We start from the raw sequence: 19,509 nt of genomic DNA, 5'->3' as shown, positions 1-19,509 counted from the left end.
CTGCAGACTTTTCCATATCCCCAGTGATTTTGAGCTTTTTGAAGATGGGTTTCTTCAAGGTCTCTCCCCCACATCCCATTTGACCAGTTCAGTTCGGTTCAACACGCCAGGCCGACCTGTTTATATGTAAGTATATTTGTTTTCATTGCCATTGACTCTTTCTTGCCTCGTTTCGCTTGGAAGTTGCTTACTGCTGTGGATTCCAAGTTTTATATATCGACTTCTGTATGCAAATTCGAGCCCTAGACGTGATCGCAGAATTCGGCTCAGCTACGCAGCCATCATCAATGACTATAAATATTTCCGAGTCTGTCCTCTGCCTTTGGGGCCTGATTCGGCCGCGTTCTCCAAGTCAGTCGCGTGTCGTTTTCCAATCGCTGCGGTCCGTTCTAGTCCGGTGTGTTCTCTGTCTCTGTCAATCTCTAGTTCAAGCGCCTGATCCGGTTAGCTGCATTAATTGACAGCACCTGTAACGGATTAATCGTCGAGCCCTAAGTAAGTTGAATGGTTGAAATTCATCTCGGTTATCCATCAGGTGTCTGCCTTGCCTGGCAGCATTATGTGGGTATAATGTTTCCCCGCCCGGATATTAGCCGAATCAAAGCAACTGCACGTTCGCGTTCGGGTTCTAGCCTGCGGGGCCGATGCCCTAAAAGTATGCAGCACACCTGTTACTCTTCGAACTAACAAGGGAGCATAAATTGTTAACATTATTTTACTTAAATGATCACATCGAGCTCGGAAGCTGTGCGTAAACTGTGTGATTTGATTATGTTTGAATTTGTGAAATATTCCTGAGAATGCACCAAAAAGTGTCCTATTAATATTGATCTTTAAGCTGGCATTGGCTTCAGAGTCAAGTACTTTCCAAAAATTTGCCATTCGTCTGTCCTCCGCCCCTTATTCAACCCCCTTGTGCAATCGCGTTGCCACTTAACGCGAAAATCAATTAGGAATAATGCGTACGTGTGTGCATATGTATGTATGTGTGGGCCAAAAAGCGCCCCTGCATACTTCCAGTCGTAACGCAATTGACAGTGAAAACGGAAGCTCATCCACAGCCAGAAATACCCAGAAATACATACACACATATGTACATCCACACACAATGAAGGCAATTGAGCAGAAGCATTGCCGCTGGCAGCTTTCATCAATACTCGTAGTGGGAGTGGAAGTAGGAGTGATGGCAGGGAGAGCGATAATGAGAGGGACAGAGAAGGGCCAAACGGATAACGGGGATGGACTGCAACAGGCAGCGGCAGACAACAAGTGGTAGCGGCTTCCGACTGCGCTGCTTTTGCCTCTGTCTCTGCCTCTGCCTCTGCCAATGCCTCTGCTGGTTGTGCTGTTGCTGCTTCTTCGCATAGTCCTCGTATCCACAGCCGCATCCTGAACGCAGTCGTTCCCTGTCGTTGTCGGTATCGCCGTCGCCTCGTGCGCCGTTGGCGCTCGCCTTGGCTTTCAGTGCGAGATGAGATCTCGTGGCTGATGGACGTGCTCGATTACCACGTTTCCAGTGCAGCACCAGCGGCAGCGCCAGCGCCACACATTGATTCTGACACTTGTGGCACTTGCCTTATCATTTTGTGTTTGGTTGCCACGTAAAATGTGGTTTAAAGTTTCAGTTTAAACATCAATTAAATTCAAACAAATGTGCGACTGAGATTGTGCGTAACCAAAACCCCCAAAAGCGGAAGCCAACACCCACAAAAACATCAAAAAATATGTGAAAACTTGCAAGGAAAAAGGGTGTAAGTTCCAGTTGAAAGAGAGACGAGCCCATCAATAAATTAAATAGTTTTTAACGAACTTTGAAATAGAATAATAGCAAAAAAAAGCAGAGACTTCAAGTTTCACTAGTGAATTTTATTTGGATTATTAATTTATTCAAACTGGTTTTGATTAGCATATCTTGAGATTCGTCAATATACCCTGGTAAATCCATCAAAATCGAAATTGAAATTAGCATTTTTAAGCAGCAACAAGCGCTGATAAATGTATTGAGTGTGCGAGTATTTATTTATCGATTTGAGTCGAGCCTGTTGGGCACACAAGATTATTTGCCTGGCTTGTTCGGCAAACATGGGAAAAAATCAAAGACAAATAATACATATTTATCTTTGTTTGCCTGCCACAAATAGCCGCAATCTCATTGAGTAATTTGTGGGAATGGAATCCGATTTTTATTGACCTTATTTACCTTTTGGGAATCGTTTGCAGTTGCCAATATTTGGGATAAGTTTTGATGCTTTTCATAGGGTTGCGAAAACATTATTAATAATTAATTGAGGGAGAGAGAGAGAAATAACATTTTAAATAGTATGTTTGATGCACATAAATGATTGTTCTGTGTGTAAGCTTTCCTTTGGGCCAAAGAACTTGTTATTCAGAATATCAAACACTTCACACCGCTCAAAGGAAAGTCGCTCCACTTTCCACATAAGCATGCCACAAGTGGCCACCAACCATTGCAGGCGCAGGAAATCCGTTGAAAGCTCTTGGTTTCATTATTTACACAACTTATTTATAATTTCTTGATTCGCCCACAGGAATCCTCCAACAACGCAAAACTTCACCCGCCAAAAGACCGGCCAGACCAGCAATCATCATAGCAACATCCTCAAGTTTCCCTTGCAATAGAACCAGAAACAGGACAGACATAAGTACCTCCCATCCGCCCCGCAACTAAAGCGAGGCCGACAAATCAGCAACAGTAGTCTCCAGGGAGAATCCAGGCAGAGGGGAAGCCAAAAGCCGTACATAAAAAATAGCTCAGGTGAGTCCAATCTCTACACAATAAGTATTATTAACATTGAAGCCAGATGAAGAGTTAGAGTCTGCAAAGGGACATCTTCTAAAAGGATATTTAAGCTCTACTCCCTGTCAGAGTTTTCTTTTTCATTCGTTTTCTATGTCAGCTAGCTCTCAGTCATCCGAGTGATCAATTAGACACGTAGGAGGCAAAAATGATTGCCAGTTGGCATCGATTTGAACTAATTAGTTTAGAGGGGCTCATTTACACGGCTTCGCAATTTACATGGATGTAGCGGCTACCGTTTCGCAATTAAAATTGCAATTACAGAACAATACGTCGAATGGTTGTAATATGCGGGAAATAAAATGGAATTAAGAAACAACTAGCCGCCTTCGATAACAGATTGAATCGAGAGAATGTAGAGAAGTAACCTGAGGCTAAGGCTCCAAGTGGAATAAAGCAGACAAAGAGCTCTTATGGCTTCTGCCTCCAATGTCAAGCTCAAGTCCATGCTCACGCTCGGAACTGAGCTTCGTGTTAATTAATAAGAATCTGAAAAATGAGCACAATCTAAATAAAGTTGCGTGTCGATGCCAGTGGAGAAGGCGTGTGGCAAGTAGCCGCTAAATGTTGACCGTCGGCAGATGAAAATGAATATTGTGCAATTAACAGAAGCTCCAACCAACCTACAGCCCCCCTTCGAACAGCAACAATTATTTAAAATAAAAGCAGCGACAACAGCAATCAAAAGAAACAACTGCGACTGAGACTGAGACTGAGAGAGCATAAATAATGAACGAAACAATCGCGCTGCATCGCATCGCAACGGATCGCACGTGCAAGCAGGAGGCAGGCTGCTTCGCTATTGCTGCATTCTGTATACCCTATATAAGAGCGAACCTTATTAATAACTGGTTTAAATTTGATTTAGGCAGTGAGAAGAGTTAAGTCGATTTATCAGAAGGCATTGCCAGCTAAGGGAAATGCCTCCAAAATGAGCAAAAGCTTTGTTCTTTTTTCAAGTTATTTTAAACATAAATATTTTCCTATCGTTTTGCATGTTTAACCCTAAACCTTCGTGGATTTTCCTCTTGCTTTAATATAGTATTTAATTGTCATTACAAAAAACGGAAGCGGGTAACACGCGACACAAAGTATCCATAATATGCATCAGCATCGTTGCAAATTGAATTGAATATAATTCTAATCAGATCGATGCGCAAATTGCGAAATAGTCAAGCTCTGGATGCACAACTCAAACTGCGAGTTCTTTCTTCTATGAGAATGTAAAGTCAAATTTTGTGTTGTGAGTCAACGGAATTTGCATAATTTTGTTTTGTTTTGAAAGATGTTTTGCCTTTGTTTGGATTTGACTTTCCCACAGCCGTAAAAAACCGAAATTGCATGCCAATTGCTAATTAATGATTATTAAAATGTATTTTACACACTTTTCATTGTGCATTCATTTCAAATACAAAGATTCCTTAGCAGAAAAACAGAGAACACACAGAAAAAAGCGAACGCTCAGTGAATTCTGTGTACGGCAAATGACGAACACGAGCGATAAACTAACTAATGGCAAAGCCACAGCAAATCTTTTTTGTTTGTGCAAAAATGATTTCGTTTAATAAGCTTCTGGCAGCACGGCAAAGTTTTTAGTTTAAGCTGAGAGCGCCGACTTGTCGGTAGAGAACGCGGCACGAATGATCCATCAACCCGAAGAAAAACCAACGAATCGAGAACGAACCGTGAACGCGTGAGCAGACAGAAAGTGAAAGTGCAATTAAGTGCTGATTCGATCAGATCAGATCAGAACTTCCTGGTTGCATCTTGGCAGAGAACTACTGCCCAGCCCCTTAATTGATATTTCTGTGCGCGTACCGAAGATCGTAAAGCAGTTCAATTTGAATAGCAGTTCCATAACTACTCAAGGCAGTTGTAGGAGCTCAGGCTCAAAGTGTATCTCTTCTTCTTAAATATACAAAGATCAAGCTGCGAGGTAAGATCAGATCCACCAGTTACGTGCCCAACTCTCGGTACATGCTATGCCATTCCCATTATTTAAGCAAATGATTGCATTTGTTAGTAGTTAGAATAAATGCGTCAACTTTGCTGTTCACATTTAATTTAGACAGATTGAATCAATTAAAATTACAAATTTAGTACCGCGCATCACGCCCCCAAACGTGACACAGTGACAGTATGTTATAATTCTAGTTCGCTTTTATTGAGTGATATGTTTCCTGGACCATTTATCAGACACTTGCAATCGTTTTCCGAATTGATACATATGGTATCCAATGACAAACTTGTCACTCGCTCTGAAGCGGACGTCAGAGACCAATCAATTGAAGAACTTGGACAGGTCCCATAAATATATACATATTCCATGCTCAGTTGTGAAAGCAAATTAAGAAAATTATTCCATGAACGGCTCTGAGAAGTTACATCAACTTTGATTGCATATCGTATACTTCCTTACATTCATTTTACCCTCAATTAGAAAACCTTTTTGGGCACTAATTGTTGGGTAATTCAATTTTTGAGTTGAAAACTTAAAGAAGTCGAACCAGAAGGGGCGCTCGCTTTTGACGCTCTCTAAACGAATTACGGATTCAAATTCAATTTGCGCCCTGCGATAGGCAACGAAAGATGTTCCAATGACAAATGTCGCGCATACGCCATGTGCCACGACGACTGTGTGTGTGTGTGTGAATGCGTGTGTGTGTGGATGGGGAAGGCAATTAAATAAATATTTAAATTGTATATGATTCTATTAAATGCGAATTCTCGTGTGAAATCAACATTTTAATTTCAATCCCAAGATGTATAATTTATTTTTAATTAGCGAAATTCATTGAGGCATAAAGCAAGCGCAGCATTGCGAATGGGAATGGGATTGGTTTTGGGTTTGAGGTTTCGGGGTGGGAATTAGAATGGGCACGGGGCTGGCGCGGAAGCGGGAGAGGGCGCTGTGTGAGAAGGAGCAGGCAAAAGCCGCTTATAATTTGATTGCATTTTAAAAGGCAATCCGCTTAGATCTAATCACAGTTGTTCCCTGTCCGACCCTTAGCAACTAGCGGCTAGCGACGCAATGCAATCATCGACTGATGCGGGCAATGGTGGACCAAGAAAACTCGCGCAGAGCACAGCACAGCAGCAGCAGCAGCAGCAGCAACAGTCGGAGATTAGCGCAGGAGCAGGAGCAGCGAGCGGCAGTGAGACCACCTCCTTCACCATAAACGCCAACAATCAGGCGCAACCTCAGCCACAGCATCCTGGTGGGAGCAACACACCCAGCAAAAATCCCTTCAAGCAACAGTTGGACAGCAATCAGCAGAATGGCAATATGGACACAGACTGCGGCATTCTCGGCGTTGGCAGGCAGCCCCCGGCACCACCGCCGCCTACGTATCAGTCGCAGACGCACACGGCTGGCCGCCAACCGCCGCCGGATCAGTATCGCCAGGAGGATCCACGCGCTGCCGGGTCCTGGTCCGCCGCCAAATCCTGGATGGTCAGCTGGCGCGGCTCCAACCGACTTGTCCTTGTCATCGTGGCCATAGCCCTGCTCCTCGACAACATGTTGCTGACCACAGTGGGTAAGTGCACCTGGGGGATGACTACTTAAATGTCGGTGTGGGATTGGGTGGTTTTGATATATTTACCCCATGAATAAATCTTTTTCCCTGGAGCCCATTAGCATTTCATGACCATTTATCTCCTGTGGCTGGTTATCTTTGCAATGGAAGGCAATCGCTTGGAAATTGTCCATTCCTCCAAAGGGATGGGTGGGTGTGGAGTGCAGGAAGAGGAGTGGCGTGGAGTAGCGCCATTAAATTACCACAGAGCACCACTTAAGCTAATGAAGGTTTTCCTGCTGAACAGAAGCTGTCAATGCTCGTCCTCTTGTCGGCTCATCACTTTCAGTGAGTGCTGATGGCTGAGATTGCTAAGATCTACCAGAAACAGTTCTTGCCACATCTTACATTGGAAGTCAATTAAGCCTCTGATCTTGCCCCAAATCAAAGCCTTCTCTAATTTTGCTAATTTTTCGTTGAAAAAATAGTGCTGAGAAATCAAACCAGCCAGAGTCCGACCCAACTAGAGTGTCATGCCCAAGCCTGTCGACAACTAATCAATGTTGAAGTACCAATCCTTCGTCATTAACAAAAACCCCATGGCCAATGACCAATGGACCGAATCGAACGGGGCAGCTCCAAGTGGTCGACAGTCAATTAAATAGACACGCACAGGGAGAGCTGCGTTGGAACTGAAAACCGTCCTGCGTTTGACACTAAAACCCAACCACCAACCAAACCACAACCAGGGGGAAGCTTTCGTTGGACCGAGTGGATGGGAATGGAAATGGGAATGGGATGTGTCCGGAGCAAGTGCTTGTGTCAAGTGTCTGGACAAACACATGGACATTGAGTGGGAACGCAGTTGTCCGGCGGTGCTCCAGCCTGTGGCTGCGGCTGACAAATACAACAGGAGACACAAAAAAAATTAAACCCAAACGGAGTGGGGACATTTTTCTTTGTGCTAAACGTTCATGAATTTAAATCAACAAGTTGGGGTCTGCGAGCCAGCCAGCCAGCCAGCCGAAGACAAATACACGTAGCGATGGGAAAATAGTCGAGAACCAAAGTGGAAAACCACTCGAACAACTTGTTGAGGCAACGGAAGTGAAAGTCAAAGGAAAAAGCTGAAGCAAAACTATTAGCTGCAGCTCCAGCCCGAACTTCTTTTTCGTTTCCTTTCCAGCCACAGACTGATGGATGGGAAATGGGAAGTAAAAAGCACAAGAAAGGGAATGTTCAGGGGGAAGAGGGCTTTTAGCTTTCGACTCGAGGCATTTCCACTTAAGTGCTTTCTCTCCGTCGCGCCCAGCACAAGGTGTTGATGCGAAAATAGCTGCGAATGAATACTTTTGATTATTTGATTCATTTGATCTCTGTGCTGACACCCTCTATGCTTGTTCATCCTCCCTGTAAGTTGTATCGTCTGCATCGCATAATATTCTCATAAATTAGATTTAGCCTAGGAGCATGTGGAGATTTATATGGGTCATAGATGCGCTGTCGTCTCGGTCCCTTATCCCTTATCCCTTATCCTTGCGTATCCCTTCGATGTTAGAATGACTCCAAATTGAATATGCAATAAGGTTTTTGTTTTATTGAAAGAGATTGAATACTTAGCAGTAGAATGAGGGTTTATGTGGGGCTACATTTGATAGCCTTAGTTTAGGGGTCGTTGGACCGGGTAATCAAATTAAATTACAAAGTTTAAGTAAGTTATTCAAATACTAAAGAAGTTCGTTGCTGCAAATATTGAGAGAGTGAGATTTAGTAGAGTTTTTGTAGGACTTGTTCCTTAATTGTAGCCTTAAATGTTAGTAATACTTATTAAAAAACAGCTTAGGGATACACATTAGTCGCATATATGTTGAAGCCGGCTGCTAAGTAGTTGCCAAAAAGAACTTTCGCATCATGGCATCGCTTGATGCTCGGCCACGTCCACAGCCTCCAGTTTCTCCAGGCAAGCACCTGCTCGTCGAGTGGGCGTGGTGCTCAGCGAACGGGCGGCCTTCGTTGAGCCAACGGGCAGAAGTTGATCGAAGCCGCCGGAACCGTCCTTGGTGAGGGACGCGCTGCGGGAGAAGGGCAGATAGGCGTTCAGCTGCCGCTCCAGCACATCCTTGTTGATGCTCGTCTCCCAGATCTGCTTCTGGATGATGCTGCTGTAGCGCGCCTCGAAGCTGCGCTGGTGTCGCAGGTTCTCGGGTCCGGGTCCGGGTCCGGGTCGTCCGCCTTTGGTTCGCTCCTGGCCGCCGCTGGGCGTGGGTGTGGCCGGCTTGAAGGGGCTGCCTACGGATGATGAGTCCTCGTCGGAGACAGACATGGCTGCACACTAATAGCCGGAAAATTAAAATGCGCCGCGGAAAACTTTGCTTGTTAGCAATGAGCACCTGCCGCGCTTGCTGCAGAAACGCGAATAAGTCACGGCAGGCATTTGGCTCTTCTATAAGTCCATAAGTTGCCTTGTTATGTGTGTAATCCATATATTGTTGCGCATTTTCTTTGCCACACGGGGGTAAAGTCGACCGTAGCTGGCGGGCGGGACTCCGCCTCAAAGTTTCGAAGTTTCGACTTGCCTGCCAAGTAATTGCTCTTGCTTCCCTTTGTCTTTGGTTCGCCTTGGAGGGAAAGAACTTTTCTTTTTGGCCTTTCGGATATGGCTAAGGGTTGGGGCTCGCACTCCCCACAAATTCCGCAAGCCAGGACTGGAGGCAAAGGTCACAATCGTGCGGCTTTTTCGCTGTCATTTTTGCCAGACGCAATGACTCATTGGGGCAAAAATGCTCAGCCAACACCCCCAACCGCCCGCGTATCGATATTGGAAGGGAATCGGAATACTGACGCGTCAGCCATAAAAAGAAACCAACGATGACGACGACGACAACGACAACTTGCCACGTGTGGCATTCAGCCAGTTGCAGGTGTCGCTGGCAGGGGACCCCACAGAGCCAAAGGGAAGTTTCCCTGGCAATATGGGCTGACAGTTGATGCCCTATTATCCCTTCATATTATGGATATTTAATGTTCATAATTATTTATATTTATATAGATATATTATACATCTCTTTTGGTCCTAATTTCTAGCAATAAAAATACGGGAATAATATAATCAAAATTTCAGATTACTAAGCGTATTTCAAGTCTGATAGCAATAAATAATAAAATTATAGCAATAAATCAAAATTTCAGTAATTTTAAATGCCAAATCGGTTCACTTTTCTATAAATAATTTCAAACAAAAACTTTATTCCAGTAACTAAAATTCCTCCATGCCATTTTCATAAAAAAAACTTTATGCAAAACTTTATTTAATTATTTACCATGCAACATTTTGCACAATTACACTGATTACCCGCCTTACACCCCGCCACTCGCGATTGTGCCCCTTAAACCGCAAAAGAAAGTCAAAATCAACAATCAAGACAGAAGCCAAAAATCAAAACAAAAGAAACTGGGCGTGGCACAGGGCGAAGAGTAATCCAAAAATAAACGAAAGCAGAATCAAAAACCAAACAAAAGACACAAAAAAAAGTTTCAATGGCAACGAAACAAAAAACGGAAATCAATAAAATCCACAAAAAAAAAGGTTGTAGAATATTAATAGGTGCAAGAAATAATACAAATACCCTACAACAAGAGTGGGTACAGTGACTTTGAGGACAGGAATTTGCGGGGAATAAAGTTTTTAAAAATACCTTAATCGAAACAGAAAAAAATCAAAGTTCTCCAAAGATTTAGCAGCCAGAATGTCCGCAGCTGGTTGGGGTTCTACTACGAGTATTTACGCTTACAAAAGTTAAGCCATTTGTTGAGGTTTGTTTTAATAATAGCATGTTAATAGGTACTACTGTACCTCTGATGCGTGGCATTTGTGTGGCCCTATAAATATAACGCTTGTTGCCTTCCGTGGCAAACATTTGGCACAAGTTTCGCACAGCTAAAAGATGCGGTATGGGACGCACTTTGAGTTTAACACTCCTTGACTTGAATGCCAATGAACGCTGGATGGCTGTGTGGTAGGGAAAACTCTGCCTAATGTAGTCAAACATGCTACTTCCGTGTACCCATAAATCTCGATATGTAACATGCACTTTATTGATGCTTTATTAATTAAAACGCACCACAGATTGATTGTATTACGATTTCCCAGCTATAGCTGGCACAATTCACTGAAACTGACGCTCAGGGCATCCTCGCCAGAGCCAGCACCTGCGCCTCCAGCAGGCGGTGCCAGTAGCCCCTTCTTGGGCAGGCTGGGCATGAAGATGTGTAGCTGCTTCCGGCTGTCCAGGCTGACGGAGGAGCCCAAACCGTTGGCCAGTGCCCCGCGACTGCTGTGCGGCGGTGTGCGCGTCTCATCGGAGTGCGGGGGAGAAGCGGCAGCTCCACTGTACAACCGGGCGGAGGCCAACTGTCCGGCCAAACGTCTCGTGGCACTGGCACTGCTGCTCAATGCACAGAGATCAATGTTACGGGCGGGTCGATTGAGGCGAACTGGGATGCCCTCCTTGTTGAAGATGATGGTAATGGGCTTGGCATTGGCATTGGCTGAAGCGGAAGCGGAAGCGGAGGAGCAGGAGACTACTGTGTGGGTGGACTGGGCGGTCTGCTGCGGCTTGGGGATGGGTTTTCTTGCCATCGAGCGCTGGTGGCTGCCGCTCCCTGCCGCCGTCGCCATTCGCTTGAGGCTCACGGCACGGTGATGAATGCGCTGACTCCTCTGGTTGGCCCTGGCCACCTGGGCACTGCTGGACACTGGCTGGATGGGAACCACCTCTTTCACGATGTCAGTCCTCCCAGCCAGGTCCAGCCAGTGGAGCACTCGCTCGGCCAGTCGCTCCTCGGGATTGTTCGCCGTCACAGCGGATGCGCTGGGATCCTGCAGTGAGCTGCGTCGCGACTGATGCTCCGTCAAATGGTGGTCCAGGTGGTAGGTTTTCCCTCTGCTCAGCAGCCAGGCACGCCTCTTGGCCTGACGACTGTTCTTCCTTTGCTCTCTGCTGCCCAAGGTTGTGGCCATGGCCGAGCCAGAGTTTCCATTCATTCTGCCGCCCAAAGAGGGGAAGGATTGTTGCTGCTGCAGGGTCAGCTTGGTGGCATCCAGCAGCAGATACTCGTCCAGCAGATCGAAACTTTCCTCCGCCGATTGATCGTACTCCTCGCAGGATTGGATCTGTTGATAGTTCCCTATGGAATGGAAATTCCATCAGTCACTGCCCCTTTCGGGATTGAAGCTGCTTCAACTTACCTTTCGGTCGAAGCGTCTTCTGGCGCTTCCAACGCTGCCTCTGGCGCGGCTCGTAGTCGAGGATGAAGTGGCGCCTGCCTATCGCCTCCTGCCACACGGAGCGCACAAACAGCGGCCTGCTGGCCGACTCCCAAATGGGACGCATTTCCTGCTTCAGTCTCCGCCTCTTCCTCACTCCCTCTCTGAGTAATTAAATGATTTGCATATTAATGGATCCAACAACGAACTCGAAGCTTATAGTTTTGTCACTGCTTAGGTCCAAGTGCAGTTCGGGGTCTGGCCTCTTCCTTGTCGCCAGCCGATGACTGGCTGCCTCGCCAGTTGTTGCCTCACTGCCGCCGCTGTTTGGCTTGACGACGACGCCGCCGTCACCATCATCGCCAGCGCAGCAAATGTCGCCCTGCATATCGATGTATCTGTGACCCGTGACCTGTGGATGGGCCACAGGGATGGGCAAAGCAATGTCCCAGTCCCTGCACTTTGTCACTTGTAATCGTGAGATTTGTAACTCTTAGACTAAGAGAAAAGTTTAAATTATCATCAGAGGAATAAGAGTTGTCCTCCTGCAGCATTTGTTTATGAATTTATTCCTCAGTCATTCTACGAAAGATTTAACTCCTAACATACTCCAACATGTAACAGTCACACTTTCTGCTGATCAAACAAAGTGAGTTGGTTACTCGATTGCCAAGTCTCGTAGCCCTGGCCAGAGCCAGTCACTGTTTGTTTTGTCTGGTGGCATGGCTGACAGACTGCCAGAGTCGCTTTCCTTTTGGCTTTGCGGTTTAAGTGTCTTCGACACGCGAAATGCAACCAGCCAAACCCCAAACCCAAAACCAATGCCATGCCCATGCCCAGCCCTTGCCTCGATGTGCTGCACGTGCTCTTCCTGAAGGATTATTATTTGTTTGTGTGTCAAACATGGGTCTTTGGGAGCGTTTAATGAGTTGTTGGGGACTTGATACCTACGAAATTACTAGGCAACAATTTACTTTTTGTCGCATAAAATTGGTTGGCTAATCGTTTGGATGTTGTGGCATTCCAAGTGGTTAACCCCAATTAAGCGAATCGCAGGAAATTTGCATACATTTCCGCTTGCATGTCCGTGCAGTGGCTGCCTCGTCCCACCACCCAAAAGGGTTTCCATTCGCTCCGCATGGGGGTGGGTTTCTGTTTTGGCAAAGCTGCCAAATGGCATGCCAGATTACATGGCCGACATATGTGACAGTTGAATGTGGTTGACACGAGGCGTCATAAGTCTAAAAGGCAAGTTGCTTTCAGGTCAGGTCAGGCGATATTTCCACTTTCGCTTGAACTTATTGGAAGACCCCCAGTGGCACGGGGGCATGCTCATATGCATATGAAGTAGAAGTTTGCCTAAGTATCTAAGCCCAGTAAACAACATAAGCCACATAAAGGCCCAAATTAATGGCATGCCTCCAGGCCACACAGCCCATGTGGTGGCACACGTTCGTTGTCAGTGGGATAACCACGAGTCCCTGTCCACGTACAAACAAATTACCTCAACAGTACTTCAAACAACTTTCCACACACACTCAACGGGGCAACTCAATTGAAAAGTAGTACAGCAGTGGCACTCTGCCATTGCCATCAGCCATGTCCGACCTCGGCCTAGCCTTTGGCAGGAAATGCAATTACGGGTACGAGCACTAGTACCGGGGGGGTACGCTCTGAGTCTATGTCTGAGTGATGCAGTCGTTTTACGGGTGTTGATAATAAATATAAACTGAGTCGAAACATGCAACAAACAAATTGAATTTGCCCTGAAACGCAAGAGCATGGGCATGGGCCACAACACCGACTGGGGAGACTCTCTTTTTGGAGAGTCAATTAAACGCATCGTCGTCGTCTTGGGGCTGGCCTATCGTATGCACAAAGTGTACGTTCAACACTGTACTCTGTTGGCCTTCCTTTTTTTGTTGGCGCTTGCCGGTTGCAACTCAATTAGGCGGAGGCAATCTCTTGCGCTGGCAAAGCAATTATAAAACTTTTAGCACCAAATGCAATTAAAGAGCGGCCATAGACTCGCTTTCGGCAAGAGCCAGCGCCATCAAGCGGCGGCCGCTTAGACTAATTGTATGAAGATTCTTTTTTTGCGTTTCCTATTTTAATTACACCTTTCGTAACGCACCGCATCGTGCTCTAAACAGTGCCCATCATACCCGAGTTCCTGTACGACATACGACATCCGGATGCTCCGCTCGACAGCTATGCCCGCACCCCACTCACCTTCCACACCCCAGCACCGCCGACACCGTGTCCGTGCAACAAGGATGGCAGCGAGGCGGCACCCCTCGAGATCTCCACCATGAGTCCGGAGGGTAAGTTGAGAGGAGGGTAGGCAGTCTGTCTAATTGGCAAGGCGGGTTAAAAATGTGATTTATGCCACAGAGAACGAGACCTACTACCGTGAGCTAGAGGAGCGTCACAACGAACTCGTGGGAGAGACTGTCGAGGTTGGCCTGCTGTTCGCCTCGAAGGCCTTCGTCCAGCTGCTGGTTAATCCGATTGTGGGACCCCTTACGCACCGGTAAGTTAACGAGTTGCTCATACCTGTGTTCTTCTACATCTTCTCTCTCTGCGTATCCCTCTTGTAGCATTGGCTATAGCATACCTATGTTCGCTGGCTTCGTCATAATGTTTCTCTCCACGATAAGTGAGTTGGCTAGGGAAAAATGTTGCCACTGCTAAGTTTCCCACTCTCTCGCCCACTGTAGTCTTTGCTTTTGGTCGCTCCTATTTGGTGCTGTTTGTGGCCCGAGCTCTTCAGGGAATCGGCTCATCCTGTTCTTCGGTGTCGGGCATGGGCATGTTGGCAGATCGCTTCACCGACGACAAGGAGCGTGGCAATGCCATGGGCATTGCCTTGGGCGGACTGGCTTTGGGCGTGCTCATTGGTCCACCGTTTGGCGGTGTCATGTACGAGTTTGTGGGTAAGTCAGCTCCATTCCTGATACTGGCTGCCCTGGCTCTGGGCGATGGCCTGCTCCAGCTGTTCATGCTGCAGCCATCGGTGCAGAAATGCGAGTCCGAGCCTCCGTCCCTGAAGTCGCTGGTCAGTGATCCGTACATTCTGATTGCCGCTGGGGCGATCACCTTTGCCAATATGGGTATTGCCATGCTGGAACCTTCGCTGCCCCTGTGGATGGTCGACAACATGGGAGCCACTCGCTGGGAGCAGGGCGTCGCCTTTCTGCCGGCCTCCATTAGCTATCTGATTGGCACGAATCTCTTTGGACCGCTGGGACACAAGATTGGGCGCTGGTTTGCCGCCTGCCTCGGTCTGGTTATCATTGGAGCTTGCCTGATCTTTGTAAGTCCTTCGAAAACCCAAGTCTGAAGTGGCTTTAAGTTCATTGAGAATCTTTGCAGATACCCATGGCCACTTCTATTACACATCTGATTATTCCCAACGCCGGTCTCGGCTTTGCCATTGGCATGGTCGACTCTTCGATGATGCCGGAGCTGGGCTACCTGGTGGACATTCGCCACTCGGCCGTCTATGGCAGCGTCTATGCTTTGGGTGACGTCGCCTTCTGCGTGGGCTTTGCCGTGGGTCCTGCCCTGTCCGGCTCCCTGGTGAAGAGCATCGGTTTCGAGTGGATGCTGTTCGGCATAGCCATTCTCTGCTTCATGTACGCCCCGCTCCTGACTTTCCTCAAGAATCCACCGACCAGCGATGAGAAAAAGGTACGTATGGCCAGGGAAGCCGCTGCAGCAGCAGCCGAAACGGAACTGGCCAATGCCGGCGGTAATTCGATACCGCAGCTGACGGCATCCTGTCCGGCCATTATGCATGGCACGGCCGAGCTGGGCAAGTCGAATGATGCATACGAGAGCGAGAGGCTCTAGCTGCCCTTTTATTGCTTTTCCAATCGATTTAGTTTTTTTTATTATTAGACATTATCTTTGTTGTTTGTACGATTTAAGTTCTTCTTAATTTGATTGTAATAAAACTTTTAATTTGTATTAATTTTATCGTCGCTTGAGTTTTATTTTACTGAAAAATTTGATTAAAGTGCTCGCAAATAATAATCTCCCACTCGATTCCTTTGCAGTCTTTGATCTATGGACGCGATCGGGAACAGGTACGTTATGTCACCTATCAGAACTACGACGAAGACGAATAAACGACGAATCGAATCCTTGAGATGATTACAAATAAACTCCAACGCAATGTCGCCAAAAGAGTGACCAAAAATACAACAAAAAAAGTGTGAAAGAAGATGGAAATTTGGTAAAAAGAAAAACAAAACAAAAAAAAAGGAAACACAGCCAACAATATCAGATATATCATATGCAATTTCAAAGGAAATCGTTATTATTGTTCAATGTTACGAGTGTTAAATAACCCCTCCGCTATTATCATATCGAAACGAAACCTAAACTCCTATAGAACCACAGCTACAGATCCAACAACAAACAAGGCGCACACGTTAATGACAAGCACAGCACAAACATTTAAATACAATAATCAGAGAAGTTATACTATACATAAAGATAACTCTATTGAAGAGGAGGAGTGGGCACGATGTTCGGTGAAGACGGGTAACTTTTAGTTTGATCACTAATATAAACGGAAGATCAGAGCATCTTTCAATGTGGCAATCTTAAGAGCACTACTATATACCGGAGGAAAATCAATGACCTAATTTGGTATTTCATAATTGGAACTATTGAATAACGAAATTATTTATGTCATTACAAAGTACAGACGCCGCATCGACCATCACCAACAGATGATGCATGCAACTGTATGTAAAGTTTACTGAGCTTTTTAGGAGAGCTTTTCTAGCGCAAAACTCTACTCCCAGTATAGAAGGTTTTATTGCTGTGTCGAAGAGCAGGCGCCTGCAATTGCATTGATTTAATGGACTGGGGATATCTAGGAACTGGCAACATCTACTCTACTCTACAAGAAATAACAAAGACCAACTCTAGGGGGAACTTGCACTTTTTTACATTAATTTTTGTCTGCATTTTTGTTGAATTTTAAAACAAATATTCAGCTTCAGGCGAGTGCCGCATCTGGGATATATTCGAGTATGTTTATAGGTGGGTTCAACATCAGATCAACTCTGAAACAAATTCCTTTTACGAATGCACCTGCCTGAGGGTCAGAGTTCCAAAATTCTCCTGATATTGATATCACCCATACATAGAATCTCCCTCCACTACATACGCATCCGACGCGAGATGGTATCCGCATAGACAGTGATATTGACATTCAATGACTGCACGGAGCTATCGTCCCCCTGTAGCAACCGACTGCTGCTCAGCCGTGGTATCACAACCGGAATGGGTGAATGATTTCGCAGCCGCACTTGGTTAAATGAGAACTCCAGATCCCGGTCTCGGGGACGCGACGTTGTTATCCTAATGGGTATATTATTGAGCCGAGTGAGAATTGGGGAATCGGAGTTCAGCTGCTTCTGCTCGTACAACTCTGTGGTCGATGGCCGATGGCTACCATTGGTGCTCACCGACACATGGACATTGCCATTCGACGTACCCGAACTGGTCCGCTCTAGACTTCTGGCAGACCTGACAGGAGGAGCTGTACTGAACATGGGAACAGCAGGAGCTGGAGTGTGCTTGGGTTCTGCAGGAGCTGGAGTGTACATGGGGATAGGAGAAGCAGCAGTGAACGTGGAAGCTAGAGGAGGCACGGTCGGAGCTGTTGGCTTCTTTTGGCCCCGCAGCGATGGCAGATTCTTGTTGCAGCTCTGCAGACGCTGGGAGCGCTTACTGGCAGCGGCAGGCGGACGGTCACAGAAGTGTACCATGCCGGGCAGACGATCGTCAGAGGTGCGCCTATACAGATGGGAAGTCATTATCACAGGAGGGACGGGTAGGGGGGGCATCGGCATCGGTACTTCCCTCCGCTTTTGCTCTGTCCGTCGCAGGAGTTCCTGGTGCTCATCGTACTCCTTGCGTCGCTGAGACTCCCGTTCAACCTCTCTGAGGCGCTCCTTCTCCCTCTCCACCTCCAGTTCGAGGAGCCGCTCGTAGTCCCTTTGCCTCTCCTGCTGGCGCAGATTTTCGCGCTCCCTTTCCCGCTTCCTGGCGCGTTCTCGCTCCATTTTTAGCTCCAACTCCCTCTCCGCAACCCGTTGCTTGGCTGCCTGCTCCGCGCTTATCCTGGGCTTGTTTTTGGCCACACTGAATTTGGACAATCGCTTGTCTATGCCAAAGGTGACCGTGGATCGGCTGGCACTGCTTGAGCGCTGATGTCCTGGCGGTTGCTTCGCCCTGTCCGTGTTGTTCAGCAGACAGGTGTCCGTCTCAATTTTGATTCTCAAATTGTTGTCCGCCTCCGATTCCGAATCCTGGGCACCTTTGTTAATGTTTATCTCGCAGCCACTGCAGTCGCTTCTCTTGGGCACCAGCTGGATGCTGGAGCTGCTGCTATCAGCAACCGACTGATGCCACTCCCTTTCCCTCTTCTCAAATGTTGACCTAGAGGCGCTCATAGCTGCTGCATTGGTGCTGCAGTTTCGATAGAGAGATGTAGTGCTCTGTCCCCGATCCATTGTCTGATAGTCGCCGCGGTTGCAGCAGCTCTTCAGCAGCGGAGAATCCGTCGAGACATTATGCTGCAACTGGGAGTCGCGCAGGTAATTGTGGCGCCGGTTCTCCGCAAAGGAAGCGCTGTCCTGCTCCATCATCCTGGCGCTCGGAGTCGCTGAAGCACACTCCGGATCGCGGGAAAACTTGGCATTGCGATAGTATGTCTCAAACTGCGGCGCTCGGCTAGGGGTCGGCTGTGGCTGTGGCTCGGGCCGCTGGTAGTGCTGTACTGGGTAGACGGGTCGCTCGGCATAGCGAAATTTGTACGACTGAATTTTGAATGGATCGCCGTGAAAGATGTCGGTTTTGGGTCGGACCGGGTACGGATGGGGTCCCTCTGTTGTGAAATGAAAGATCTTTGTTAATGCACTCTTTCTGCTTGGACATGGAGGCGGCCTTACGCATTGCATGACTCATTGTGTGCTAGTAATTTTGTGCTCTCCGAGGACGTTCTGCCAAAGGGATTGAGAATATTGCATTCCAATCATGAAAATGAATTTTTTGCTAGTGTTAAAACAACTCTAAAGTAAAACTAATTCATTAATTTGACAACGAACACCCAGGGCACCCTTCCTAGGCGCCCCAGTTCCATTAAAACTCTCAGGCAATACGGCGTGGCATTTGACAGGCTTTATGGGGCCACTCGATGACGACGAGTCCCCCGACCTTCTTTAACTAAATCAATTTAAAATTTAAAGTTGTTAAAGATAGTTATCGGAATCTAGTTGAATATATCTCCCAGTAACCCACAAATAAACTACTATGAAATACACTATTAAATATATTCTAAATATACTCTTGTAAAATTGTTGCCCACATGGCACACACACACAAGTTATCTGACACATTAGGGGAATTACTTATAGGCTTGTGGTGCAAACTGTACTAGGAATTCATTTCCATAGCATTACCATAAATAGGCTAAGTTCAAATACAAAGATATAGTGAAATGCGTGCACAATTGTGTGATTTATTTTTCTGTTTGCATCTTATTATTTAGAATGGAATTTATAAGTGGGGAAAGAAATCGCTAAAGTGAGTTGCTCAAGAAGAACCTACATTCCAAGTATCTATACATAGAGTATCCATCCAACAATTCCCACCCAAGTTTTAAAGTGTTTCCCTCATGCGTATTACCGATTTCGTTCCCCGACTTGCACAGATCAACTTGGATCAATCGGATACTGCCGCAGGACACTTGAATGGCTGCAAGTGTCCTCAAGTGTTGTGATCACATAGGAGGATCATGTAAAATCCACAAATTATAATGCAATGATAATAAGCCAACTTAAAGGGCTACCGTACAATACATTTTTGAGCGCGCATTGAACAGA

The 19,509-nt window shown here is 46.6% G+C and overlaps 4 protein-coding genes across 7 annotated transcripts; 1 reads left to right on the top strand and 3 right to left on the bottom strand.

The window, feature by feature from the left end:
* Positions 1-1,410: 1,410 nt before the first annotated feature.
* LOC117592515 (synaptic vesicular amine transporter) lies at positions 1,411-15,981 on the top strand. Of its 4 annotated transcripts, XM_034286363.1 has the most exons (8): positions 1,411-1,751; positions 2,550-2,776; positions 5,829-6,357; positions 13,756-13,926; positions 13,997-14,135; positions 14,203-14,261; positions 14,323-14,918; positions 14,978-15,457. In XM_034286363.1, exons 3-8 carry the CDS (start codon positions 5,850-5,852, stop codon positions 15,455-15,457), a joined length of 1,953 nt encoding a protein of 650 aa, XP_034142254.1. In that variant the 5' UTR covers positions 1,411-1,751; positions 2,550-2,776; positions 5,829-5,849. The 4 variants fall into 4 exon arrangements, with proteins under 4 accessions (XP_034142254.1, XP_034142255.1, XP_034142257.1 ...); XM_034286364.1 differs by lacking the exons at positions 1,411-1,751; positions 2,550-2,776 and adding an exon at positions 4,428-4,754; XM_034286366.1 differs by lacking the exons at positions 1,411-1,751; positions 2,550-2,776 and adding an exon at positions 15,664-15,981 and having other exon boundaries at positions 5,850-6,357; positions 14,978-15,295.
* Positions 8,088-8,735, bottom strand: LOC117592521. The gene has a single exon (XM_034286372.1). It carries the CDS (start codon positions 8,657-8,659, stop codon positions 8,246-8,248), a length of 414 nt encoding a protein of 137 aa, XP_034142263.1. The 5' UTR covers positions 8,660-8,735; the 3' UTR covers positions 8,088-8,245.
* Positions 10,430-11,990, bottom strand: LOC117592520. Its single transcript, XM_034286371.1, has 2 exons — positions 11,585-11,990; positions 10,430-11,523 (listed from the first exon to the last, which is right to left on the bottom strand). The coding sequence occupies exons 1-2, from the start codon at positions 11,727-11,729 to the stop codon at positions 10,487-10,489; spliced, it is 1,182 nt and encodes a 393-aa protein (XP_034142262.1). The 5' UTR covers positions 11,730-11,990; the 3' UTR covers positions 10,430-10,486.
* A 634-nt stretch (positions 15,982-16,615) lies between the features above and the next one.
* On the bottom strand, positions 16,616-18,732 carry LOC117592517 (TRAF3-interacting protein 1). The gene is made up of 2 exons (XM_034286367.1): positions 18,577-18,732; positions 16,616-18,512 (listed from the first exon to the last, which is right to left on the bottom strand). Exons 1-2 carry the CDS (start codon positions 18,590-18,592, stop codon positions 16,780-16,782), a joined length of 1,749 nt encoding a protein of 582 aa, XP_034142258.1. The 5' UTR covers positions 18,593-18,732; the 3' UTR covers positions 16,616-16,779.
* Between the last annotated feature and the right edge of the window lie 777 nt (positions 18,733-19,509).

The sequence above is a fragment of the Drosophila guanche genome, unplaced genomic scaffold (assembly GCF_900245975.1).
Source record: "Drosophila guanche unplaced genomic scaffold, DGUA_6, whole genome shotgun sequence".
Classification (NCBI taxonomy): domain Eukaryota; kingdom Metazoa; phylum Arthropoda; class Insecta; order Diptera; family Drosophilidae; genus Drosophila; species Drosophila guanche.
Note: the sequence above shows the minus strand (reverse complement) of the source record. Positions and strands in the feature narration are given on the sequence as shown.

Coding starts and splice junctions, on each gene's coding strand:
- LOC117592515 (XM_034286365.1), top strand. CDS start 5,850: ATGCAATCATCGACTGATGCGGGCAATGGTGGACCAAGAAAACTCGCG. Junction 6,358..13,755: donor CATGTTGCTGACCACAGTGG/GTAAGTGCACCT, acceptor TGCTCTAAACAG/TGCCCATCATACCCGAGTTC. Junction 14,919..14,977: donor TTGGAGCTTGCCTGATCTTT/GTAAGTCCTTCG, acceptor GAATCTTTGCAG/ATACCCATGGCCACTTCTAT.
- LOC117592521 (XM_034286372.1), bottom strand. CDS start 8,659: ATGTCTGTCTCCGACGAGGACTCATCATCCGTAGGCAGCCCCTTCAAG.
- LOC117592520 (XM_034286371.1), bottom strand. CDS start 11,729: ATGCGTCCCATTTGGGAGTCGGCCAGCAGGCCGCTGTTTGTGCGCTCC. Junction 11,524..11,584: donor GAAGACGCTTCGACCGAAAG/GTAAGTTGAAGC, acceptor TCCATTCCATAG/GGAACTATCAACAGATCCAA.